General features: G+C 38.4%; 1 protein-coding gene across 3 annotated transcripts in view; it reads left to right on the top strand.

Moving 5' to 3' along the window:
• The window catches only part of mnat1 (MNAT1 component of CDK activating kinase), a 124,604-nt gene that overhangs the window by 62,718 nt on the left and 40,251 nt on the right, over nucleotides 1–21,635 (top strand). The window contains exons 7-8 of one of the 3 annotated variants that reach the window (XM_069916282.1): nucleotides 2,613–2,734; nucleotides 14,395–14,538. The exons of 1 other annotated variant lie outside the window; for it this stretch is intronic. In XM_069916282.1, coding sequence (XP_069772383.1) covers nucleotides 2,613–2,734; nucleotides 14,395–14,506 — 234 coding nt within the window. In that variant the 3' untranslated portion in view covers nucleotides 14,507–14,538. The remainder of the gene's footprint in view (nucleotides 1–2,612; nucleotides 2,735–14,394; nucleotides 14,539–21,635) is intronic. One more of the 3 variants, XM_069916281.1, reaches the window with a different exon arrangement.

Below are 21,635 nucleotides of genomic sequence, written 5' to 3'. Positions count from 1 at the left end.
TATTGCACATATTTTTCATCCCATTTATAAAGTATGTAAAATATATGTTCTCCCAATTTGTCTAATTCTATTTTAGTCCAGTCCAGTTTTTCTCCTTTCTGATAAAAATCTGATAAGTACCTTAATTGTGCTGCCCTGTAGTAATTTTTGAAGTTTGGTAGCTGTAACCCTCCTTGTTTGTAACTCCATGTTAATTTTTCTAGCGCTTTTTTTAAGAGACCAAGTCTCACTCTATTGAGTAGGTAGCGCTGCAGGTCTATCTGTGGACACCGTCAGTCTCGTTGGCACAGGGCTTTTTTCTGGCTTAAGCTGATTATTCGGCCCTCTTTATACAAGTTGGTGAGACCTGCAGCTGTCACCATATTGATGCCTAACTGAGTGAGGACACCCACTCAACACAGGCCGCAGCAGCCTAGAACTCCTGATCTCAAGCGATCCGACAGCCTCAGCCTCCAAGTAGCTGGTTTACAGGCATGCGCCACCGCTATTCTTGATTTCTTTCCTTTCCGTAAAAATTTCCTTACTATTTTCTTCAGTTTTGCAAAATATTTCTCTGTCAGGGGGATTGGTAACATTTGGAATAGATATTGCACTCGTGGGAACACATTCATCTTAATACAGTTTACTCTTCCTATTAAAGTTTACGGTAGTTCTTTCCAATTCTCTAGATCTTCCTATATTTTTTTAATTAATGGTTCATAATTTGTATCAATGTTTTAGGTTGTTATCTATTTTGATACCAAGGTAACGTATCACCTGTGATTGCCATTTGAAAAGGGTATTTTTAAAAAAATTCTGAATAATCAATTTTGTTCATTGGCATCACTTCACTTATATTGGTGTTAATCTTGTACCCTGATATCTCTCTGTATTCTTTCAGTTTCATATGTAGTTTTTTTTATTGACTTATCTGGTTCTGTTAAATATACTATGATGTCATCTGCAAATAGGCTGATTTTATATTCTTTCTCTTTTATTTTTATTCCTTTTATCATAGTTTCCTTCCTTATCAACTTGGCTAGTGGTTCAATACCGAAGCGAACAGTGAAGGGGATAATGGACATCCTGTCTTGTTGACCTGCTTAATTTAAAGTGATCTGATACATATTCATTTATTACTACCTTTGCAAATGGTCCATCATATAATGCTCTAATGTAGTTAATAAATTTTTCTGGTAGTTTAAATTTCTGTAACACTTTAAACAAATAGTTCCACTCTATCCTATCAAAGCCTTTCTCTGTGTCTAACGTAACAGCTACTGTTGACATTTTATTTATTTGTGCTGCATGTATTAAATTTATAAGTTTACAAACGTCATCAGCTGCTCGTCTTTTTTTAACAAATCCAGTTTGGTCTTGTCTTACTAGTTTCGGTACATAATCATTCAGTCTGTTTGCTAGTAATTTTGCTATTAATTTATAATCTGTATTCAATAATGATATCGGTCTGTATGAAGATGGCAATAGTGGGTCTTTTCCCTCTTTTGGGATTACTGTAATTTTTGCTGTTTTACATGATTCTGTTAAGTTTTGGGTCTCTTCTACTTGATATATTACTTCTAGGAGGGGAGGGATTAATAGATCCTTAAAAACTTTATAAAACTCTATAGGGAATCCATCTTCACCTGATGTTTTATTGTTTGGTAGTTTATTAATATATCTTGTATTTCTTCAGTCATAAAAAAGGTTCTGTCAGTTTATTTTGTTCTTCTATTTGTAGTTGTGGTAGTTCAATGTTAGATAAAAATTCATCAATTTTGTCATTTTTTTTCAGTTTGGTATAATTGTTTATAGAGTCTTTTAAAATTTTCATTAATCTCCAATGGATTATATGTGATCTGGTTATCATCTTTTCTTGTCACTAGAATGGTTCTTTTAGCATCACATTTGATGTATTCCAATCTTCTGTTACCATTCTAGAATCTTGAATGTAGAACTTTTTCAACCAATGGGTTCACTATCTCTTCAGCTACTTCCTTTAAAACCATTAGGTGTAGGTCATCAGGTCCTGGTGATTTGTGCTCCTTTAGCCCTGTGAATTTCTCTTAAGATTTTTTATCCTTTATGATTGGGATTGTTACTGATTCTTTCCTATTATTTGAAATGAGCCTACCTTGTGGAAATTTGCAATGTTATCCACAGTGAAGAATGAAGCTAAACATTAATTCAACATAACCACAATTTCTTTGTTTCCTGTTATTCATGTGATTTCAGATCCACTGAAGTAACTGATTCTTCATTACTTCAGTTCAGATAATCCAGAATAAACAATCAATGTTGATGTCTATAAACAAGTGAAAAAGTGGCTTGCAAATCCCGCTTTGGAAGTATATAGAATGGAAGTATAAATTTTCTGACAACCAATGCTTATGCTGGAAAATCTGGGCCATGAAATAAATGTCTTTAAAATGATTCTTGCACAGTATCTCTGACTACATCTGTAACTAATCTATATCCAGTTGTATTCTTTGATAGCTTTCTACGCTGTCCACACTTGCCATGTTCCATGAAGCAGTCAATAGCTTAACACCACTTATACTGGTGGTGTATTTGTTACAGATCCTTCATACATTTGAGAAATACTCCTAATGCACAATATATTTTGTAAACAGGGCCAGCAGATATCTTTGCAGCCAGTGCCAAAGATAGAAGAAGCCTTGTATTTGTACCAGCCATTGCAGATGGAGATATATGGACCTGAAGTTCCAGAGTATGAGCTGCTTAGAATACGAGGGTAAGGAATAAATTTATATTCACACAAAAATTGTCCTGCTTACAACTTTAAGATGTTGGGTAACCAATTAGTTATTTTTCAAAAGTACTAAATTATGTAATTTGCAATTCAATAGAATATAATGACACATTTCTTCTTTGGCTTGGCTTCGCAGACGAAGATTTATGGAGGGGTAAATGTCCATGTCAGGAGCATCTTTTGAGGGGGAGGATGTGGAGGGAGAGGACGTGGACCTGTCCTCGGGCCTGCGCAAAGGAGCTTTTAGGTGGAGTGCAGTGCGCGCAGTACTGGCCCCACCCTTTACACCCATGGTTCGTGTGCCCTGGCCAAGCAAGCTGGGACGTGGCAGTGAGGTCCTTGGGTCGTAGGTTTTATATCGAAGTGACCTTCTCCTATTATGACACATTTAACGTGGAACTATATAGCATAAGAAAGGGGAGTTTCAAGATCTTGAAAGCTTTTAGGAAAAATACTTTTTTCAGAATTAGAATCAGGATTTATTGTCATGAACAAGTCATGAAATCTGGTGTTTTGTGGCAGCATCTTAGTGTAAACATTCATAACCATTTTGCAACATTACTACATAAATGAAATAAAAATAATAACAATAATAGAGCGTGAAAAGTAAGGCAGTGTCTTTGGTTCATTGATTATTCAGGAATCTGATGGCAGCGGGGAAGAAGCTGTCCTTGTGCCGCTGAGTGCTCGTCTTTAAGCTCCTGTACTTTTTCCCTGATGGTAGCAGAGTGAAGAGGGCTTGGCCTTAATGGGGGGGAGGGGGTCTTTAAGGATAGAGGCTGCTTTTTTAAGACACCGTCTCATGTAGATGTCCTCGATGGAGTGGTCTAGTACTTGTGATATCGCAGGCCGACTTAACAACCCTCTGGAGTGTATTCTTGTCCTGAGAGTTGGCACCTCCATACCAGGCAGTGATGCAACCAACTAGGATGTTCTCCACGGTATACAAAGTCAATGAGAAAGTCTTGAACTTAGCAGTGCTGGACCTCTGGTGTCTGTACTTCTTGCCGAAGGTAACAGCAAGGAGAGGTTGTGACCAGATTGATGGGAGTTCCTTTATGATGTTAGCTGCCTTCTAGATGCAATGCCTCACATACATTAACATTGAACTAGTACTTCAATTATTCGACTCTCCTTATGGAACCAGTGATCCTTTCGAACCACGTATGTTCCTTTGGAACCAGCATGCTGAGCTTGTCCCTGCGAATACTCCACAAGTGGAAGCTTCAGATGATACCAAGGAAGTTCTCTGACCCTGAAAATATCTTGGTCAAAAGAAAGCAACTGGTCCTCCTGGATGACTTCTATGCCGAGATGGGAAAAAAGGCAATCCTCTGGAAAAACATCATCACCAAGGAAGAATAGAAAAGATGAACTCTAATGGGCCCTTCTCTCAGTAAAATATTTGCACATGTTTTTGCAGTAATGAACATAATCTTTTATCAGAGGAGCAAGATTGGAGGACCTTAGTTATGAGGAGATTGGATAAGCAGTGATTTTGTTTTTGTCTGGAGTGAAATAGGCTGAGAGATGACCTGGAAAAAATATACAAAATTATGAGAGGCAGAGATTTAAGTCTAGTCTCAATCGTTTGTTCCCAAAGTAGGAGATTCAAACATAAGAGACATAGAATTAAGAAAAGAAGAAATAATGGGAAGTGGTCAGATTTCCCGTCACATAATAAACATTTATTGAAAGATGGTGTGGGGCAGCAGGAGTGTGTTTGTTGAGGGTCACACAGATATTAAGAAGATCATCCTCTCATATCCTTCAGTACAAGTATCAATGATGTTTTGAAGCTTGGCCTCTGAGCATCTGAAAATGCAAGATACCAATAGAGTTTGGGTGACATTAGTTGGTGTCATGGCTTACATAGCATCATGCAGTAAATGCATAATTGGAGACAAATTTCTGTGAGTTGCAGAATTTAAGGAGAGGGTTTGTCATGACTGAAAGAGTCAAAGGCTTTGTGAGATCAAAGAGGATCATATTTGTTCCATTTTATCTTCAGTTAACACACAGTTGAGACCATCACTAAGGTTGATGGCAGGAGTGTGCTTCATGATGCAGTTGTGGTATAAGATATGATTGCCAGATCTAAGAGGAATTTTGAAAATGTAAGTTTTACTAAATCAAATTGTTAGAAACAATTGCCTCGAAGTCCAGAATTGTTTCTCTTAGGAAATATTGTGGATTTAAGACCTAAAATGAGGCTGTCTAAGTACCAATTAGAGTTTCTTAAAATTGCATTGGCAGTGGCCAGGAAATGTATTGAAGTCATCTGGAGGTCTGATTCTCTTTTGGAAATAGCCAATTGGAATAGTGAAATGCATAATTGTGTTCCCCTGGTGAAAATCACTTACAATTTAAGGAATAAGTACAACACATTGTTGCAGACATGGGAACCTTGCCTACAAAGTGTAGGGTTAAATACTTAATAAATAAGATATTTATTCTATATATCTTTCTTCGCTTTTGTTGAGATCTAGACAAAAATAATTGGGCCCCCTTTTTTTGTTGAATTGGATTCCAGACCTTGACAACTCCTTTCTTCTCTTTTCCTTTTTCTTTCACTTTCTTCTCTCTTCTTTTTTCTGTCCTTTTTTCCTTTCTTCTTTCTTCCATTTTCATTTATTTAGGGATTTGTGAGGGGGGGGAGGGGGGGCGGGGAATAGAGGCTATATTTAGAACATGTGTCAATTATTAATTCACATTTAATTATTTATCTGTGGTGGTAATTTTGGTACTGTTTGTTGATGAAATCAAAATGAAATATTCAAAACTAAAGAGACAGATCTATATAGGAATGGTGATACAGTCCTAATACAGGCAGATGGAATTAGTGTAGATGAGGGGAAAGATTGGCATGGTTGTAGTGAGTCAAAGCATCTTTTTTTTGTACAGTCAGGGTAAACATATCAAAGACGAATGGTCAGTTAACTTTCTCTGGAAAAAACTCTCTGAAGGCCACTAAAGTCATGACTGTGTATTGATGAGAGAACACTAGATTCCATCCCACAGCAATCTATTTGGGCTAGAATTTCAACATTCCTGACTGTCCAGAGGTGGAAGGCCATTTCTCAAAATAATAAGGCCATGGCAATTGGCTAAATGTCTTCTGAAATTCTAAAACTCGGCAATGAAAAGCTTCAGTCCACAATCTTATTGTCCACATTTAGGAAGGGGAAGATCTACCAGAGAATCTCAGGTGTCACATGTTCAAGAAACTGAGGTAATAACATTATCACTGGAACCTGATGAGCTGCTCTCTAGATCACAGTGTGGATTCCATTTATCCAGCAGGAGAGTGAACATGGTCTTAACTGTGTGTTAACTGAAGATAAAATGGAACAAATATGATCCTCTTTGATCTCACAAAGCCTTTGACTCTTTCAGTCATGACAAACCCTCTCCTTAAATTCTGCAACTCACAGAAATTTGTCTCCCATTATACATTTACTGCATGATGCTATGTAAGCCATGACACCAACTAATGTCACCCAAACTCTATTGGTATCTTGCATTTTCAGATGCTCAGAGGTCAAGCTTCAAAACATCATTGATACTTGTACTGAAGGATATGAGAGGATGATCTTCTTAATATCTGTGGACCCTCAACAAACACGCTCCTGCTGCCCCACACCATCTTTCAATAAATGTTTACTATGTGACGGGAAAACTGACCACTTCCCATATCTTGCAGTCGTGAAGATGAAATTTGCCACTATCTGCAATGTGCCCACACTGATTGATTTGGAACAAAGGTCTGTGAAGATCAAAACCTCAGATATTGTACAAAACTCCTAGTCTACAGGGCTGTAGATCCTTATCTTCCTATATGCTTCTGAGCAATGTTTACATCAATAACAAAGGCACTGTCACCACAAAATGCTCCACATTGAAAACTTGGTTGAATGGTGTACAAACAATAACCTCACACTCAATGTCACCACAACCAAGGAGCATATTGTGGATTTTAGGAAGGGAAAACCAGAGGTGTACAATCCAGTGATTGTTAGGGGATCAGAGGTGGAGGGTGAGCAAATTTAAAGTTCCTGAGAGTCATCATCTTGGTGGACCTTTCCTGGCTCTTTCTTTGGCTTGGCTTCGCGGACGAAGATTTATGGAGGGGGTAAATGTCCACATCAGCTGCAGGCTCGTTTGTGGCTGACAAGTCCGATGCGGGACAGGCAGACACGGTTGCAGCGGTTTCAGGGTAAAATTTGTTGGTTGGGGTTGGGTGTTGGGTTTTTCCTCCTTTGTCTTTTATCAGTGGTTTGGTATAACATCAAAAACCTTAGCAAATGTGTACAGATATGTAGTGGAAAATGTGCTGACTGTCTGCATCATGGGGACAACAATACATCTGAGCGGAAAGCCTTGCAAAAAGATTGAGGACACAGCCCAGTACATTACTGGCAAAACTCTCCTCACCATTGAGAATATCTACATTGAACTTTGCCGTTGGAGAGCAACAGCAATCTTCAAGGAAACACACCACCCAACACATGCTCTTTTCTCACTCCTGCCATCAGGAAAGAGGTATAGGTGCCACCAGGTTCAGGAATAGTTACTACCACTCCACTGTTAGACTTCCAAGCAACAAACTCAATCAGAAATTCATTTAAAGACTTTAACTTTGCACATTGTTTATTATTGAATATTTATTTTCTGTATTGCATAGTCAGTTTGATTACATTTCTTTCTTTGTTTACAGTTCTCTCTTTTGTATGTGTATCTTGAATATAATTTTTTGCACTACAGTTAAGTAAACATTCTTCCTGGCCCACAGGAAAAAGAATTTCAGGGTTGTATGTGATGTCATGTTTGTACTCTGACTATAAATCTGATCTTTGATATTCATTAGAAGGATAAGCTAACCAACATCAGGGTTCTCTTCAACGCCAACATCCCAGCATTGAGTTGTTAGTTACTTTGAGTTGGTTACATTGTCAGGCCATAATGTATACATGCCCAATATCAGTCTCTGTAAATGCTTTTGGGTGAGGAGGTTGCCAGGCAGACAGTAAAAAAAAAGTTTGAAGGATGTGCTCAAACCTTTCTTTAAATCATGCATTGTTTTACATTGATTTGTGGTAACCTCTGGCTCAAAAATTTGGGAGGACAATTTGAGATGATTTTGAGAATCTTGGGCCATACATCCGGAGCAGACAGAAACTGCCTCGCAACAGAAGGAGCAAACTATCCAGTTCCTGTCTCATCTGCTAATTTCTACCCTGTCTATGATTATGGTCTCCTAAGATTCTTCAGACTCCTGATAACTGGAATGGGAGAAAGCTGTCCTGATCCCGAGGGACTGCCGAAGGTGGTGATAATTTTGTTTTGCTTGATAAAATTTGCTGAAGATCCCCAAGAAGCTACAAAGAATAAAATGCTGCTTGGAGGAAATGAAATGATTTTCAGTGTTGTTTTTATCACCACTAGTGATTGTGAAGGAAGAAATATTGATCAACTTGCAGGATCTTGCGAAATTGAATGAAACTATGAAGAGGATTGAGTCAAATTTGGGGGGAAAAAAGGCCAGTTCAAAATCAGGAAGTCCATTTTTCAGCATTGTACAATATGCTTGAGAGAAATATAAAAAGAACTATTGTCCATTCAGTTTCAAGGTGTTGACAGCCCAGCACAGTTGGGAACCATTAATATATTTAGTAATTGATGTCATCTCTAGGTTGCAATTGCCCTTGTAACCTGGAGAGACAAAATTTTGACCTATAGAAACAAGATTTTTATTATATTTTGGCAAACTATCATCTTTAAAGATTGAAACAGATAAACTCTTAAGCAATGCAATGCAATCAAGCAGGCATTACCGTAATGCAAAACCTGTTTGATACTGACCAGAATCTCGGAGATGGGATGCCTCTTTAATTTCTCACACAAAGAAATAATCCTGAAATGCCACCAGCGTAATATTTTCAATGTCTCCCCTATGTTCTCTTGGTTCTTTCTCCATCTTCTATCCTATGCCTTGTCACCTCTTGACCGCTTCCTAGTTTCATTCTCCCTTCATATACATAATAGCATCCCCTTTTTATTCTGGTCTCAATAAAGACCTGAAATGATGACTGACCATTTCTATCAATGGATGCTGCCTGACCCACTAAGTTCCTCTTAATTTTCATTGCAACCCTTTTCTAATTATGAGATGCTCTGAAATATCTTACATGCTATGTTAAAGCATGCTTTTATAGAAGTGATAATTTCTACCTCAGCTTCAGATCCCCTGGAGGTGTGATTGACACAATAGCTGCTGTTAATTAAAACAACAGTATCATCAATTATGCAACTTTTAACAGCATTAAAATGACTGGTTGTTGACATAATTTGATTACACAAAGTGCTGAATATCAGTTGGCATGCTTTTTAAAATAATGAAATAAGATAACTTGTGTATTTGAATTGGGACAGTTGCTTGTCTATTTTTTACTGCAATTCAGAAGTGAGAAGAATCTACTGTTGTGAAGACAATTGAGAATGCTCATAGAAAGTTTATAACTATTAAATTATGATTTAGGTATTAATATATATTTTATCTCATATAGAAATATATTCATAATTTCTTTTCAGAATCATTTATTTTTTGCTAAAATATTGATGACCAATTATTTAAAACTCTTTATGATTATTAACATTAATGTTTAGCTAAATATTCATTTAAAAATATTTTAATTTTCATAGACTTGTAAAATTCAAACCATATAATCTTTTTAAACTTTCTTGTAACCTATAGTCTGTAATTATCCCCCCCCACTCCCCACCATTGTACAATTGAAAGTACAGTCAATAAAATTACATTGATATAATTAAATTACATTTAAAAAGCTTAAATATTCTTAACCAAAAATGTTTATCATTCATCACCTCCATCTTTTCTTACTTTCGATTCTACAACACCTGTAATCTCAATTTTATCCTAAATTTTTTTCCATTCCATGCACATTCTTTCCATTCCACTGATGATGCAGTAGCCTTGATCCTTCTCTCTGTTCTCACCCACCTGGAGAGCGACGCTTCGGGCTCTGATCATCGACCAACTTGATGTTTATATGTCATTCCCTAGAGGCTGATGGAGAAGCTGTCTTTCCTGGGACAGCACTATAGTGGTACACCACTGGCCTACTGCAGGGGACAACCTCTGTACCTGCAGGAGAGTAAGGGGACAGGACAACACCTGGCCGGCTGCCAATCAGTCGGCATAAATGGATCAAGCCCCACCCGGGGCTTGTAAATCACCCTCCGGGATATAGGCCTGTGCCGGCCTTCTGAGGCCTTACACTGAGTTGCTGCAGCCACAGCCAGCCTGGCTCTGTTGAGACTTTTGTGGATTAAAGCCTGTTGTTCAGTCTTTACTTTGTGTGTGACTGATTCTGTCTAACAGCACACCATAAGCACCCCTCTCTGTAACTGGATTCTGGACTTCCTAACAGAAAGACCACAGTCTGTCTGGGTTGGTAGCAGAATGTCAAGCACCGTCGTGCTGCACCTCTGGGCTCTGTGGTCAGCCTGCTGCTGTTCATGTTACTGACCTATGATTGCATTGCCAGATCCAGCTCCAACAGTGCCATCACGTTTGTAGATGACACAACAGTAGTTGGCCTTATCAGCAACATCGATGAGTCTCACTACAGTGAAGAGGTGGAAAATCTTGTGATAGATATGACAATAACAACCTGAGTCTCAACATGAACAAGATGACGTAGATGATTCTGGACTTCAGGAGGACCAGGAATGACCACACTCCACTACATATGGATAACTGCAGTGGAGTGAGTAGAAAGCACCAAGTTCCTCGGAATACACTTATCTAGTGATCTATTGTGGACACTCAACATCTCCTCATTTGTTAGAATGGCACAACAACGACTGCACTTTCTGAGAAGTCTGAAGAGGGCAAGGCTAAGGGCCACCATCAAGTCAACCTTCTGCAGGAGCTCTAGTGTGGAATGGTTGCTACTGATAAATGGATTGGAGGTCAGTCCAAAGGACCATAAAAGCAAAGGCAGATTAACTACCACTTGGGCCCTAGGCTGAGCTTTAGTCAGTCCCCCACCCCCCCCCCCCCCCTGCCGCCCCACAGCTCCCACCCTTTGTCTGACTCTGTGACTGTGGTAAAACACAGAAATGCTGGAGGAACTCAGCCAGTTTCATATCATCCACATGAGGTAAAGATACCTTGAAGGGCTCAGGCCTGAAACATCAATAATACATCTTTAACTCCTGCAGACACTGAGTCCTGCTGAGTTCCTTCAGCATCGTGATTTTCCAACTCAATTTACAAAAGCAAGTTCGGCTTCCCCCTTTCATTTTGCTGAGATTTCATCCGAAGCAATTTGTTCATTACACATTTTCTAAATCTCTCGCATGAATAATAACAGACCAAATATCCCTTCAGCAAAGGAATGAATTAGGCTTTCATTTATTAATTAAACTTGATTATGCAAAAACACAGTACAATGACAATTAAAAACGTAGACATATTAATACAACCTTCGGTTGTATTATTTGAAGAGAAATCACTGATTTAGTTTAATATACAAGTCTAACAATTAATTTAAAGTGCAACTTTTTTTGCTGAACCTGCCAATTTCAACGAAATGTTAAAATGGTGGGCCTATCCCCTGTCCAGCTAGGCAGAGAGAGGTCGCCGTCCCCGGCCCCTTCCCCCATCCCGCTGGGCGGGGAGAGGTCACCGTACCCTGTCCCATTGGACAGGGAGAAATCACCGTACCCTGTCCCACCAGGCAGGGAAAGGTCGCTGTCCCCTGGCCACGACCTGTTGGGCAGTGAGAGGTCGCCATTCCCTGTCCCGCTGGATAGGGAAAGGTCACCATACCCTGGCCGGCTGGGAAGTGAGCAGTCCCTGTCTACTATCCCTCTGGGAAGTGAGCGGTCCCTGTCCCCTATCCCCCTGGGTAGGGAGAGATCCCCTACTCACAGCCACATGGAAGCCTTTGAACAAGGGTCCCTGCCCTGTTGCCCCTCCACTCCCCAGAGACAGGATAACTGGCCCTAGAATGAAGGTAAGACAAAATGGAATTTTTAAAAAAATAACAAAATGAAATGCCTGTCAATTCTGAATAATACTATATGGTTTGTTTCAACTTTAATTTACATTTTCTTATCAATGAGGATCATAGGTATGTCTTAATTAAGCAGCATTAATTTTGGCAGCCAGGCATGCTCTCTCTGTTCTTTATCTTCACCAATCTTGAGTAATACTCCTGATTGTAAATTTATTATGCTTGCTGTTTGCTTTGAATTAGGCATAAAACAATGGCTTTGTCATGGGAAACAATTGGAAATGAGTAGGATGCTCCAGGTTTCACACATGAAGTTTTGTATCCCAGTAAATCCTGTCTCTCGAAAGGCAGTTACAATACTCAACTTCCTTCAACTTTGGTACTTTGTGTTTACTCCACGTTGTGCGTCCTGGCCTTTTTGAACTGTTACTATCCATTAAAGACACCATGCCTGGAAATGGACTGGGTTAAATTCTGCACAGAAGAGTTAAAGAATGCTTGGAGAAGTTGCAGTGTTCATTCGAGGCCCTCAGATCAGTGCAGTGTTCACTGTGGGTTCACATTCCTGCTGCCCTATTCACATCCTTGTCACCGATCGGTTATTCGAAAATCCGTAGAGCCAGCCTCAGATGGCAAGCGGGCCGCTTACCTTCCAGGCCCCCTAGGCTTCAGCTTACTCAAGCCACCGCTGCGTATGAGTGACAGAGAGGATCACAGGATTGTTGACTGAAGAGGATATGCAAATTTATTGAGATTTCTACCACTCCACACAGAGCACCTTTCAGCTACTCCCATCAGGAAAGAAATACAGGAGTATCAGAGCCAACATCACCAGCCTTAGAAACATCTTCCCATGGGCAGTGAGAATGCTGAACAACCAAAGCAATGACTCATGCAAACCATCTGAGACTCTCATGTTTATGAAACAATATTTATTTATTTGTTTTTATATATGAATACTTGTTCTGCATATGTATTGTTTGTCTGTATGTGTGTTATGTCTGATTGTGTGTCTGCATGTTTTGCACCGAGGACTGGAGAGCACTGTTTTTTCAGGTTGTTCTTGTGTAATTAGATGATAATAAATTTGACTTGATTAGACTTTGTGCATTTTCCTAAACCTCTGTCCTGCTGACTTAGAGGTGATTGGCATTACATTTAATTTGCACACTCTCATTTGTAACAAGTATCTTAGCTCCTGATTCCTTAATATTTTCACCATCTCTTTTTGTTCCTGGTTGGCAAGAGGTGTAACAATATTTAAGAAGAACATAAGAAGTGGGAGTAGGCTAGTCAGATCCTTTAACCTGTTCTTCCATTCAATCAGATCCTGGCTGATCTGATATAGGCTTCAGCACCACGTTCTCATACTCTCTTCATTCGACTAGATTTTCTTATAATTCAGTAAATTCAGTCTCTGCATTAAGTATATTCAACAGCTCTGTTTTGCTTCCACACCATTCTGGGATTAAGAATTCGAAAGTGTCATGACTTCTAAGATAACTCTTCACCTTTATCTTGAATGGATGACTATTGATTTGAAACTCCATCTCCTAATTTTGGATATCTTGCCTATCAATCCTGCTGAGAATTTTATTATCCTATCAATGGATTCCACCTGCCTTCATCCCAAGGAACTACCTTGCCAGTGTCTCTAGCACAGGTTAGTTTCTGTAACACTAAAACCAGGTGCAATCTCACTAACACTCTGTAAATTTCCTTTGTTACAAAGAATATGCACCATATGTTCTGCAATGACAACATTCCATGACCCTTCCTAATTACCCATTGTACCTGTATGCCAATCTTTTGATACATCCCAAATAAAGCAGTTGAAGGATTACGTTTAAAATTAACTTAAAAAAAAAATGCAGAGAAAGTTTGGAATACTTTGTTCCAATATTTTCAAGACTCTGACATGTCCAAAACATTTAGAGGGTAAATTTTTATCTTTTAATCAGATGTCCCGCATCGGACTTGTCAGCCACAAACGAGCCTGCAGCTGACGTGGACTTTTTACCCCCTCCATAAATCATCGTCCGCGAAGCCAAGCCAAAGAAAATAAAAATCAGATGAGGGAAGGTTTTGGTATTGATAAGAACTCTTCTTTATTATCAAATTCAATCTTTGGTAAGATGTATGTTTGGTAGAGATATTATTGGCGGAGAGCGGGAGGTTTGAACTAGTGGAGTTGTTCTAGTGAACCGGTGCAGACTCGAAAGGCCGACATGGCCTGTTTCTGCTCCGTAAATGGTTATATGGTTATGGTTATATCAGGATCCCAGATCACTTTGTTCCGCAACATTGTGTAGACTTGCTACATTTATCTGTATTTTTCTTTCTTGTGGAGTAGATATCTTTAGTTTTCCCCATATTTATGCCCATTCACTTAACCTGTCCATCTCACAACCCAATTATCTTTCTATCATCAGGCACATTTGACTTGTCTCATTATCTAGGAGAAAACAAAATATTTGAACATTTCGGCACCACACATATTACCAAGACTGTAATTGTATGACAATGCCAATTCTTTCAAGTTACCCTTAAAATTAAAATTATTAAAAGTATATTAAATGTTCTTTCACTTTTGCATAGTTCACATTTTGCGGCTCCTTACCTAATATCACATAGGATGTATTTTCACATTGACTGCATTTGTTCAAGAAGAATGAAGTCAAACACAAAAGTCTGCAGACATCGTGGTTGAAGTAAAAGCACTATTCAGGAGAATCTCAGCAGGTATATATACCTTGATGAAGGGCTCAAGCCCGAAACGTTGGCTATGTATCTTTTTCTTTGCTATATTTTGTTGAAGAAGAATGCTTAGCACCATCATCTCAAGGACAATTGATAATAAATAATGAATGCTGATCTCGTTAGCAAAGATCATACCCTGAACATTTTAAAAATGAAATATAAATATACAAATCATAATCTCTTGCATGTCTGAACTGCTTCTTTTAATCCTGTATAGATTTCCAAATACTCCAATCTCTTGATTGGCGATTTGTAAATTTATCTCCTTTCTCCTTTTGTCCTCTCCCCACTCCACCTCAACAACTGCTTTCTATCCATTGGGTCATGGGGTAGCAGAGTGGTCATCTGCTTTGCACCTATTCTTTAAGATTTTCTACCTTAGATGATGGGTGGAGTATTTGCATTTGGACCACTAAAAAGAAAGGTGGCAGGAAGTTAATGTAGTCTCGTTGGAACTAAGATAATTTCAGGATTTTGCACCTATTTTCATTCTGAATTTTTTCCTTTGCAATGATTTACAGCTTTCTTTGGAGAAATGAAATGGTTTTGCCACTGTAATTTTGAAAATTATTACATTTATTTAATTTTCTAAGAAATATTTTTAAGTATTCTGCAAAAGTAATTATTAAAAACTGGCAGAAGCAATGTGTGTTGACAGGTTTATGATGTTTAAAATTATAACCATTCATTATGTTAAACATTCTTTTCCAAGTAATATAAATCATTCTATGTAGGATATTGTTGATTTTTTTTAAAATTGTTGCTTGGGATATTATTTTTTAAAACTATTGAGTTAGGCCTGGAGTTTTAAATTGCAAATTAAACCAAGCAAATTTGTAGAAATGCAATGTAAAGCTGTGGATTCTTAATCTACTTTTGAGCAGTGAGTATAGAAAATAACCCTTCAGAATAGGCCACCCATAAAATGGAGGAACCAAATCCTGCATTCCATCTTGGCAGTCTCCAACCAGACAGTATCAGTAGTGATAACTCCAATTTCTGTTAACTTTTTTGGAGCACTTGAAAGACTAATATGTAATTATTCCCCAATCTCTCCTTTTTCCCATGATTGCTCTGTCTCCCATTCCTTCAACTCCTCACCCCTTCTCTTCCTTTTATCAGAGAGCTATCTTAGCCTTCTGCCCTCTGTCCTCTTCCCCCATCACTTCTCAGCTTCTTCCTGTCCAATGTGTATCCATCTATGACCTCCAACCTGTTGGTCTGTGTTCCTTCCCCTTTCTCCTCTTCTCCCACTTTTTTTTATTTGGGCATCTGCTTGATTTTCTGTACTCTTGAAGAAGGGCTCAGGCCCCCAAAAACCACATTTTGTGGATGCTGAGTTTCTCCTGCACTTTTCTGTACTGCAACGTCTGCACATTTTCTTATTTATTTTCAGAGTAGGTCATACTTCTGAGCTTAGCTTACAGTGTTACTGTAAAACTTCAAACTATGGTTTTGCTTGATAGATTTTTTAGCGATGTAATGGTAAATTTTGACAGTGTCAGGACAAAATAGAACATGATTAATGTTTTAATAAGTGGTGTTATATCTCTTTATGGTGTGGCTTCCTGCAGAGTATGAGAGTAACAAATAGAACATAGAGCAATACAGCACAGTACAGGCCTTTTGGCCCTTGATGTTGTTCTGACTCGTATATTCCTTGCAAAAAAAGGTTCTAAACCCTCCTTACTCCATAACTCTTTAATCCATGTATCCGTCTAAGAGTCTCTTAAATGGTCCCAATGTTTCAGCCTCCACCACCATCCCCGGCAAGCCATTCCAGACACCCACAACTCTGTGTTTATAAAAAAAAGACTTGCCCCTGACGTCTCCCCTAAATTTCCTTCCCTTAACTTTGTACATATATCCGCTGGTGTTTGCAGGTGCTGGCTGTCCACCCTATCTATGCCGCTTGTAATCTTGTCGACCTCCATCAAGTCTCCTCTGATCCTTCTTCGCTCCAAAGTGAAAAGTCCCAGCTCTGCTAACCTTGCCTCATAAAACTTGTTTCCCAGTCCGGGCAACATCCTGGTCAATCTCCCCTGGACCCTCTCCATACCTTCCACATCTTTGCTATAATGAAGTGACCAGAACTGAACACATTACTCTGTAGTCTTACCAAAGATCTGTAGAGTTGTAACATGACCTCTCTACTCCTGAATGTGCATATGTAATTTTTTGTAAGAAATAAAATTATGCTTTTCAAGATGGGTTCCTCAATCTTTCAGGTCTTAGCTATTTATATTTATAATAATTACATATTATTTTTTCAAGTGCTCCAAAGAAGTTAATAATAGACATGACAGTTTGTTGCATCGCAAAGAGCGACCAGTTTAGAGGAGGCCCATTTTAGTCACTAATCTATACCATCGTCATTAATATACCACTCATAAATCAGCACCTGAAAATTTCCACACTTGCTTTCTGCACTCACAGTTAATTCCTGCATTACCATTTAGACCTTTAATATTGTCTGCTTAGTGAGTAACGTGCTTTCTATTTTTAATAGACTTCATGATTTCTGACTGCCATTATACATCATGATGACAAAGAAGTGTTTCATTTAGTGGATTTCAGAACTTTGCAATTCCCTGCATTCTTGAAGTCCATTCATTCAAAATTACTTTTTCTCAGTTAAGGATTTTTTTTTGACAAAATGTAATAATGAAAGTTTTTCATTAAATATTCTTCACCACATTTTCTATGATTTAATCTATTTATTGAATGGCAACTAATAAACATTAAATTCTGTGTTTTACTGGAATCTATATATTTCAACTATTTGCATACAAATTTGTAATTATATGTAGGCTTGCATATGATCTATTGTATAATGATAAAATGTCTTGCATACTAATATATGGCTTCCATCTTTGCATAATTCTTGATTTTATTCTATAATTGAAAGTATGATCTTTTGTGTGGTAAGAGTCTAGTTTTCTGGCATTTTTCTGAAAATGGCAGCAGTTGCCCGATAGTTTCAGCATTTAAAGTGTATCTATGTAGTGCAAAATCTCGAGTCATTTAACCTATTTGATAGCAAATTTCAGATACTAGGCTGTTTAAACACCTGATCAAACAGGTAAAATAGACGGAATTTAAAAGAAAGAAAGGCTGGGTAGCTTCTGTGGGGATTTCAGTACTTTAGCTCAAAACAGCTGAAAACACTGCTTTCAGTGGTAGTGTACTTAAAATCAAAGGTGTATGATACTACTACTCCTTGAGCTCTAGTAACCTTCTTAGTTGCACAACCTCCTGTCTGTCCCAGCAGTGAACCTGAACCCCAGGCATCCAAGTCACCTTCCTCAGCTCCTTGATCTAAACTGAAACCATTAAAGCCCAAGGCACTTTTGGGAGCACTGTTTGCCATTAGCACCCTTACTAATCCTGTTTCCAATGCCTGGCTCTCAAGACCCAGTCTTCAAGAAGGTCTGAAATCAGTACCTGAAAGGGTGATGGATGCAGTAAATTTCATCAAATTAAAAGTCACTGTAAGTTCCAAGGTAACAGACTGGGATGTTTAAAACTATGTTTTGTAGGAACTTAACAGCAAAGATATTGTGGGTGCTTCAGATCTGCAAAATGGAATTTGAGATGTGGGCAAAATTAAATAAATCTGTGACTGAGGTTTGGAGACTCTCAGCAACACCCTCTAATTGCCCAAAGCATTGAGGTATTTCAGTTTCTGTTGAGTTGGTATAATCAAAATACTGGAAGAAATTTAATAAAATCATGATTAAATGGAGGATTTCATCCATGTTAAAAGCAAATAATAAAAAAAACATGCATACTACAAGAGTTTTGTTCTTGGCATAGGTTGACAGTGCCATTGTTGGAATGCATAAACTCATCTTTTGTTTGTTGTTCATCTAATTGTTATAAGGAAATATTGACAGTCCTTGTTTTTTAGTTCCACTTTCTTCTGCTCTTAATCTCCTTCATTGTGGATCTCTGTTAGGTATTGGAAGGGAACAATTGATTAGCCCTTGATCAAGGAACCTTTTGGTCTTGGCTGATGCAAAGGCACATTGCCAAGAATACGTGACTAATTGTAATAATCATATTTTACCTGTAGATAGCAATTTTAAAATGCAATCATGTTCATAGTTTGATTAAGTAGAATTATTCAGGAAACATTCTGACTAAACCATTCAAAGATTAGCATTTTGCTTGTTAACCAATGGTTAGAAATATTGCGCTGCTTTCAACTGTTCATGAGAAACTTTTAAATCAATATTTCTCCAGAAAACTATTCCAAATAATGCAAATAATTGAGGTTTGAAACTTTGCTACTATATCTAATTTCAAAACAAATTGAGAAAAGTAGGAATATTCTACTTCTAGAAATTAATGAGGGAAATTCATATTCTTAATCTCCTGGAGAGAAATGGGAGGAAGGGGGCAAGAACTCAAGTGATGTGACCTCACTTTGCCATCTTTGAAACAACTTGACAGCTTTATGGTTGAGAGAAGCTATGAAATTTGAGAAACAACTGCTTTGAAAGCTTGCTGGACTCCAGATTTATTGGTGTAGTATTTATGGTGTACATTTAAACTTACAATAAACACTGTTGCAATGGTGTGAAAGAAATTTGTGATGGCTAGTATACTCTCAAAGGCAGTTATTGGTTAAGTTAATGTAAACGGTTGGTCATCTAAATGTAGGTAATGAATTGTGTGATATTTAAAGTAGAACAATATACTTTTGCATTACTGTAGTAATTTTCATTTAACTTGTTTTTGAAATTCAAACAATACATATCTGTTCATCTACTTATGGCAAATCCAACAAGTGGTTAGTGAAATCTTTAATAAGGTGCTAAAGATTGCACTCAAAAATGTGGATGTTCAATCTGTAAAATTTTTACAGTAACTTTGAGCATAGAGGAAATAAAGTTAAGAGATCAACTTTACAGAAGCTTTATTATAAAATTCACTACTTTCAATGCACAATTTTTCCTTGCTTCCTTTTAGCCAATATTTAGGGTCTGGAAAATAAAATTGTGGACTTGAGAGCAATGTTGCTGTAGCAACAGGACTCGAGGGACTGCTGGATGCTCTTTTTCACTGTTACTTGGCCTACTCTCAACTTTTTGACTCAGCTCCTCAGATTTATTTATACACTGCATGAAGTGGACAGTGTCTTCTTTGTGGTTAACTTTGATGTTTGGACATGATGATTCTGTCCACAGCTGATCCCCTCACCTGGGAATACCTAGTGCTGAAGTGCTGACCCTTCTATATCTCAAAGAATTTCATTCCCATGGACCAGACAGATTTAAGCAAGCACTTGGGAAGCCACGTGCCATGATCAAAAAACGTGGTACGGCAGATCCCAGTGCCTCTCGATCATTGCTTTGGACTTCAATCAGGCTAGCTTAATGAAGGTACATCCACATTTCCACCAGCATATTTCATGCAAGTCCAGGGGTCTGAAACTCAACCACTGCTATACTTCCATTAAGAATGCCTACAGCTTCATTCTTCACCGACATTTTGGAAAGTTGGTCCACCTGATCATACTTTTTGCATACAGGCAGAAAGCTGAAGAGCACTCTACTGGTAGAGATGCCTATTGCCTCTGGAGTTAGTGGACTGGGACCATATTAAAGAACTCCCCTTCATCAGGGAATGTGTGGAGGAGTGTGTCCGTACCAAGACAATATATGGGGATATCATAACCTGAAGTCCTGGATAAATCAATAGATTTGAAACTAGGTTATTGGTGTTCAAAACAGGAGGTTCAGAGTCTTTTTCAGATCCAGGTATGACCTCAGGACAGCCATTACCAAAATGAAAAGATAATTCCAGCCGAAACTGGAGTCTCAGATGGATGCTCTGCATCTGTGGCTGGATATCATCGGTGGCTCCAATCCATTTGTTCTTGATGAGCTGAACACCTATGCAAGTTTTTAAGTGTAGTGCCCTCATGATCCCCAAAGCCACCAGAAATGTTGTGCTCTTACTCATATGAGGCCGATGGAAGAAGAGGGAGAACTCTTGTAAAGGGTCCAACCCAGATGGCAACTCATCGAGCCCTTAACCTGGGCAGGTCAGTTCACAGAAAGTTGTACAAAGTCCTTCTTTATTGTTCCAAGTCTTTCAATGAGTCTGACTTGATATGCAAGGAGGATTGAAGATATTTGCAGCAACATCAAACTATTTGTAATGGATTCCTGGATGGTGCTTCTACTGTTTTTTGTTGGGATGAGTGTTACTTATACTGTCCAGGACTTACTTTTTGTCAAAGATGCTTTCATAATATCTGGGAATATCTGTCACTTAAAATAGGGAGACAACATGAGCAGATTCTGGATCAGACTAAATTAGGTACTTTTCCTTCGAGACTAGGTTTTCCCACTTTTGAATTTACCAATTATGATGTGTTGAAAGGACTAATTTAAATTTTTTTTTTGTTGGGAATTATTTTGTTATTCTGCATACTCTCAAGGGGGAAACATATTTGCATTGAAATGAAGTAAAACATGAAAGTTTGCAGACACAGTGATTAAAGTAGAAGCACAACGCAGGAGAAACTCAGCAGGTCTTTATATATAGCAAAAATAAAGATACATGACTAATGTTTCAGCAGAATGTAGGCAGGTACCTGAATACATTGCTGTGGCGGGGAGGAGCACAGGCCCAAAGGAAAGAGGAAATAGGTGGAAAAGGGAGGGAGGGCATGAGAAAACAGGGAAGGGGAATTGCCCTGTGAATGAAGTGGGAAGGGGATGGAGAGCTGGAGGAAAGGAGACAGAGGGATAGGGGAGAGAGGGAGAACGGGGAGCGATCTAGCAGAAATCAGAGAAGTCGATGTTAATACCATCTGGTTGGACAATATCCACACAAAATATTAGGTGTTGTTCCTCCAATTTATGGGTGGCCTTAGTTTGGCAGTGCTTAAGGCCAGGGATAGACGTGCCGGTGAAGAAGTGGGGAAGCAGAATTGAAATAGTTGGCCACCTGGAGAGCCCTGTCATTGATGTAGACAGTAAATGCAAATATCAGTGCATCTAATAAGTAATTGGATTTTAACCAATTTACCACTTGAATTTTTTTTTTAAACATTTATCCCTTCT

Source organism: Narcine bancroftii, chromosome 2 (genome assembly GCF_036971445.1).
Source record: "Narcine bancroftii isolate sNarBan1 chromosome 2, sNarBan1.hap1, whole genome shotgun sequence".
NCBI lineage: Eukaryota > Metazoa > Chordata > Chondrichthyes > Torpediniformes > Narcinidae > Narcine > Narcine bancroftii.
This window is presented reverse-complemented; position numbering and strand designations above follow the sequence as displayed.